Source organism: Athene cunicularia, unplaced genomic scaffold (genome assembly GCF_003259725.1).
Source record: "Athene cunicularia isolate RWA unplaced genomic scaffold, athCun1 SCF_75, whole genome shotgun sequence".
In the NCBI taxonomy this organism is placed as follows: domain Eukaryota; kingdom Metazoa; phylum Chordata; class Aves; order Strigiformes; family Strigidae; genus Athene; species Athene cunicularia.
The window spans coordinates 20,488-26,284 of NW_020799507.1; the positions used below are offsets into that span (position 1 = coordinate 20,488).

The 5,797-nt window shown below is 65.9% G+C and overlaps 1 protein-coding gene across 1 annotated transcript in view; it reads right to left on the reverse strand.

Moving 5' to 3' along the window:
• Positions 1-2,339, reverse strand: part of LOC113490942 (collagen alpha-4(VI) chain-like) — a 4,572-nt gene extending 2,233 nt beyond the window's left edge. The window contains exons 1-7 of the mRNA XM_026867558.1: positions 2,264-2,339; positions 1,839-2,155; positions 1,515-1,593; positions 1,265-1,413; positions 1,092-1,187; positions 517-570; positions 353-424 (exon numbers count right to left, since the gene is read on the reverse strand). Of these exons, the coding sequence (XP_026723359.1) occupies positions 353-424; positions 517-570; positions 1,092-1,187; positions 1,265-1,413; positions 1,515-1,593; positions 1,839-2,155; positions 2,264-2,339 (843 nt within the window). The remainder of the gene's footprint in view (positions 1-352; positions 425-516; positions 571-1,091; positions 1,188-1,264; positions 1,414-1,514; positions 1,594-1,838; positions 2,156-2,263) is intronic.
• Between the last annotated feature and the right edge of the window lie 3,458 nt (positions 2,340-5,797).

Genomic DNA, 5,797 nt, shown 5'->3' on the forward strand with positions numbered 1-5,797 from the left:
TCATCCCCCCTCTCTGCCCCCTCCTGGCAGGGAGTTGCAGAGGGCCAGGAGGTCTCCCCTCAGCCTCCTCTTCTCCAGACTGAACCCCCCCAGTTCCCCCAGCCGCTCCCCAGCAGACCTGTGCTCCAGACCCTGCCCCAGCTCCGTTGCCCTTCTCTGGCCACGCTCGAGTCATTCAATGGCCTTTTTGGGGTGAGGGCCCAACACTGAACCCACTCAGCGAGGGGCGGCCTCACCAGTGCCGAGCGCAGGGCTCAGATCCCTTCCCTGTCCCTGCTGGCCACACCAGTGCTGACACAAGCCAGGATGCCGTTGGCCTTCTCGGCCCCCTGGGCACCCACGCTGCCCTCACCTTTGGTCCGCACTGTCCTGGGCATCCCTGCATCCCTCGGCTGCCGTAGAGCCCTCGCGGTCCCTGCTCCCCCTGGGAGTGGAGAGCAATGGTGTGATGGGGGTTCTCCTCACCCCCCCAGGGCCACCTTTTCCCACCCCCAGGGGATCCCACGGCAAACTCACACTGTGTCCATGCTCGCCCTCGTCTCCAGCGCGTCCCTTGCTCCCTGTCACCCCCTGAGACAGAGAGACCCCGGGAGCGGCACTGTGACCCCCCCAGCCCCATGATGGACCCCGGGCTGGGAGCCAGCACAGCCGGGATCCTTTCCCAGCTCAGAGGGGAAGGGCTGAGCTGAGTTGAGCTCCCAGGGCTCCTTCTAACCCTGGGAAAGGGATCCGGGGCTGGGCATGCAGCACAGGGTTGTGATTCCCTTGGGGGAGTATGGGTAAGATCCCCACCCCCACCCCCTGTGCCTCAGTTTCCCCCCTGCTTTGCTCAGTGTTTGGGCACCGTGGCAGCAGCATCCAGGTGGGCACAGCCCAGCCTCAGGGTTTGCTCTGGGAGCCCGACAGGGCCACGAGGAGCCCACGTACCCCTCCCAGCAGAGAGGGATGGGAAGGATGGGACCACTCTCTGCTGAGGGGGAGTGTGGAAACATCCCCCCTGATGGGGAAGGAAAAGGTCTAAGCCCTGCTCTGAGCTGTCTGCAGGGCTGGGCACCCCTCCCGCATCCCTCCTGCATCCCCCAGCCCCTTACCTTGCCTCCCCGGGGGCCACTGGGGCCGCGTGGACCAGGCAGCCCCACGCAGGTGCAGGGACACATCTGGCAGCACGTCCGCTCTGCCAGGGCCAGCTGTGGGGAGGGGGCAGCAGCCCCGCTCAGAGCCCGCGGGGTCCCCACTGCCCCGTCCCACTGCTCCCCGTCCTCACCAGCTCCTGCGCCAGGACCCCGCCGGCCTCCGGCGCGTCCACGGCGAGGTGCTGCCCGCTGGCCAGCCACCGCCCCAACTCCAGCTGCTGCAGGTCCCCCAGCCCCGTCACGTTGTTCACCGCCACCATCACCAGCAGGTCGGCCTGGTCTGGAGGGGATGGGGGGCTGGGAGTGGCCCCCTGTCCCCTCCAGCTTCCCCCACTCGCAGGGCTCACCCCTTCAAGCCCCATGCAGCCGTTGCCGCCCCACCTTGCAGCCAAGCCGCCGTTGCCACATCCTTCATCTTCCTCACATCATCATCCAGCCCATCCGTGAGCACCAGAAGCACCTGGACGAGGATGGGGGGGCTGGTAAACTGCAGCCTGCTCACCCTGCCTCTGGGGCACTCACCCACCCTCCCAAGGTTGTTCACTCCACTCCTGGGGTCTCATCTGCTCTCTCTGGGGTGCTCACCCACCTCCTAGGGTGCTTGCCTGCCCTCCTGGGGTGCTCATCCTGTTCCTGGGGTGCTCACCTGCCCTCCTGGGGTGCTCATCCCCCAGCCTCACAGCCATACCTGTGCCAACACTATACCTTGGCATCGGCCGCCTGCCTCGCCAGGGTGCCGAGGAAGGTCTGCAGGGCGGGCTGGTTGAGGTAGGAGCGTTGGAAGGTGTGTGCCCGTGCCAGGTGCTGCAGAACGTCCCCCCAGGGCTCCCGCAGCTGCTCCTGGAAGATGGTGTCCCCGTCCTGCTGCGTGCTCTGCAGGGTGATGCTCAGGCCCAGCGGGCTGCAGGTGAGGTGGTCCAGCGCGGCCACGTCCCGCAGGACCCGCTCCAGGTAGGGCTGCAGGTTGGACTGCGGGTAGTCGGTGACATCCAGGGCCACCAGCACGTGGAGGGCACACGGACCTGCGGGGCAAAGCGCCGAGACAGTGAGATCCCGGTGGCGTGGGCCGGGAGCGTGGCCTCCCCCCACGGGGCCACGTGTGTCCCACGGTGCGACACGTCCTCACTCACCCGCCTCCCGGCTCCGGGTCCCTGCAGCTGCGAGGACGAGCAGAGCCACGGGGAAGCAAATCCCGCACGGCCCCATGGCCCCGGCACGGCTCGGCTCGGCGGGATGCCCCCGTCACCGGTGGGATGAGAACGTGGGGTGGGGGGCAACGGCCTAATTCATCTCCAACCTCCAGCTGGTCTCCCGAGAAAACAAACAGATCCCCCATGATAAACAAGCCGGGCTTTGAAATATTTTCTGTTTCCACCCCTCTGTTTTGCGGGCGCTGGGAAGGATGTTTGAGGGCTGAGTCCCCGGATGATGTAAATCCGTTCTGTCAGGATCTGAGCGCTGGTTTTCCACCCTAATATCACCCCTTCCATTCCCACAGGGTGCCCCGGGGGCCCAGAGCTCTCGCTGGAGGGTTTTTCCCCCCACCTCTCCCCAGTGTTCGGCAGCTGCGAGGCGTGAAGGCAGGGCTGTGGCCAGGCAGCAACGGGCAGTGGCCAGAGCAGGCCACCTGCCCCGGGGAGGCAGCGAGCCCAGCGCTGTCTCCGTCTCTCCATCCATCACCGCTGACGGGTCGTCCATGGAGCCCAGCCCAGCCCGGGGCCACTGCGGCCGGCCGAGCTGAGCCAGCGCTGGCCTCATCCTGCCCCCTCCTTGGCCGCCTTTTGCTCCCCGGGGCTGCGAGCGCTCGCTCCTGGTGAGCTGGGGAGAGCGTGGGGGCAACACGGGGCAGGACACGGGGGTCCTGAAGATGCTGAAAGGCTCCTGGCAGGGTTTGGGGATGGAATTTTCCCCCCAGTGCTGCAAGGACGCCGGTACAGCCCACTGCCCCCCAAAGCTCGGCCGCTGGGGCAGTGCAGCGGAGATGCAGCTTGTGCGAGGGGTTTGGGGAGCCATCCCACCCCCACCCCTCCATGACCTCCATCCCCTCGCCGCTCCTGGAGGTGGGGAGCGATGCGTGGGGGTCAGCACCAGCAGCTCTCCCTGCCCGTCCTGCCCGGCTTGGCCGATGAGCGGGACACAACCCCAGCCCCAGCAAGAAAGGGGGGGAAGGCGGCCGGAGCCCAGATCCCTTTGGGAATCAGCAAATTGAGGGATGAAAGAACCAACGGGAGGAGAAAAACCTGCGGCATCGCGTGGGGATGGAGGAAACCCCCTTACCTCTCCCGCGCCTTCGCCGGTGCAGCGCCGGACGGTGCAGCTGAGCCGCCTGCGTGGGAGGGTGCGTTCGGGGGCTTATTTATTCCAGGGCTCAAGAAAACATCATATGTCCAACACGTCAGAAAGAGCTGCCTTGGAGCCAGGGAAGAGGCTCCTGGGCTCTGTGGGGCTGGCCCTGCCGGAGCAGGCAGCTGCCTGCGGTGGGGTACAGGCCACGGGCACCCCACGGTCAGCCTGGGAAGGTGCGAGGAGCTCACGGGGCAGGAGATCATGGACGGGCCTGTGGGGCTTGGAAAAGCTGGAGAGATGGGTCCTGGGAGCAAACACCAGTGTGGGAAACCCAGGCTGGGGGAGAAGTGGGGGGAAAAAACCCTCCAGCGAGAGCTCTGGGCCCCCGGGGCACCCTGTGGGAATGGAAGGGGTGATATTAGGGTGGAAAACCAGCGCTCAGATCCTGACAGAACGGATTTACATCATCCGGGGACTCAGCCCTCAAACATCCTTCCCAGCGCCCGTGAAAACAGAGGGGTGGAAACAGAAAGTATTTCAAAGCCCGGCTTGTTTTTCGCGGGGGATCTGTTTGTTTTCTCGGGAGACCAGCTGGAGGTTGGAGATGAATTAGGCCGTTGCCCCCCTCCCCGCCACGTTCCCATCCCCGGGCTGCGCCGTGTGGGCTGGGGGCGGCGTGGGGAAGCAGAACGAGATGGGTTTTCAGGGGTTTATTTATTTGCTTGAAGGGGAAAGGTTTTACTGGATGTAGGTTTTGCAACCCCGGGCTGAGGAGCAAAACACATCCCGAGACGTTCTGCTGTCGGGGGAGGAAAATAACGGCCCGAGATAAGACGTGAAGGAGATTTCCCCACGATCTGCTGCGCCGGGCCAGGCCCTGAACGTGGGAGGTCCCTGAAAACCAAAGGGAAAGAAGATTTTGGGGGGGGTTAGTGAGCAGGGGAGGGAGCCCGGATGCTTGTGTGCACCCAGCGTGTCCCCGGGGCAGTAAATGCCCACGGTGACACTGAACGCTTCAAAAATCATGTTAATGATGAGAATATTTAAGTAGGATGACGGGGCTGTGTTAGTCCGGGGCAATAAGAGCCGGGAACGCTGCACGGGATGAGGAATTGGGAGCCCAAGGGGACCCCCCACAGCCCCCTTGTTCTTGGGGGTGGGGGGGACACTGCCAGGGGACAAGGGACACCAAAGCAGGAGGCCCCCCCACTCACACAGGCAAAGCAAGGATGAACTCGGAGCTCTATCTAGTGGCGAGCGGGTGGGTGGACCCCATTTCCCTCCCCGGGATGGGGGCACCCACACCCCCAACCTCGGGGGGGTGATGCACCACCCTGACCCGACCCCCCCCCGGCTCCCCAGGGTGGGCAGCTGGGAGGGTGGAGGGGGATGAGGGGGGGTTGGTGGCAATCCCGGGAGCGTCGTGGGCATGTCCTGTGCTGTGCCCCCCACCCTGGGGTGCCCGGGGGTGCCTGGGTGTGGAGCTGGGTGACACCCACCCTGCTGAAGTGGCGGAGCCCTGACGGCAGGTGTCACTCACAGCCCTCGGCGCACACGCGTGCACACGCGTGCGACACGTGTGCACACGCGGCCCCGTGGCCCAGCCGGGGCTGCCGGTTGCTTCTGCCCTGCTCTGCTGTCTGGGCACCCTCTGGCCACCCTGGGGTACTCACCTACCTCCTAGGGTGCTCGCCCACCCTCCTGAGGTGCTCACACGCCTCCTGGGGTGCCCACCTACCACCTAGGGTGCTCACCTGCCCTCCCCAGGGTGCTCACCCACCTTCTGGGGTGCTCAACCACCTCCTGGGATGCTCACCCACCCTTCTGGGGTGCTCACCCCACTCCTGAGGACTCAACCACCTCCTGGGGTGCTCACCCACATTTCTGGGGTACTCACTGCACTTCTGGGGTGCTCACCCACCCTCCCCAGGGTGCTCGCCCAGCTCCTGGAGGCCCGTGACCCACCTCTGGGTGCAGGGCAGCACTGGCCCCACGCTCCCACGGCATCCCGGGGTGGGGGGCCCCTACTTGCCCCCGCCTGGGCTGAGCCCCCCCGGGAGGAGTCAGGCTCCCGTGGTGTGTTTGTGGGGTGCAGACAACTGCTGCTGCGGGGCGCAGAGCTCCCCCGTGCCTGGGAAGGGGATGCTGCCTCCTTCTCCTGCTCCAGCAAGGGTGTGGGATGTGGGGTGCAGGATATGGGGTCCCGGACCAGGGGTGCGTGGGACTGGGGGTCCGGGACCAGGAGATACGGGGTGCAGGGCTGGGGAATGCCAGAGTGGGGCTGGGGGACGTGGGGTGCAAGACGAGGACATGGGGGTGTGGGAAGGGGTGCAGGACTGGGCGATGTGGGGTGCAGGACTGGGGGCTGCGGGCTGGGG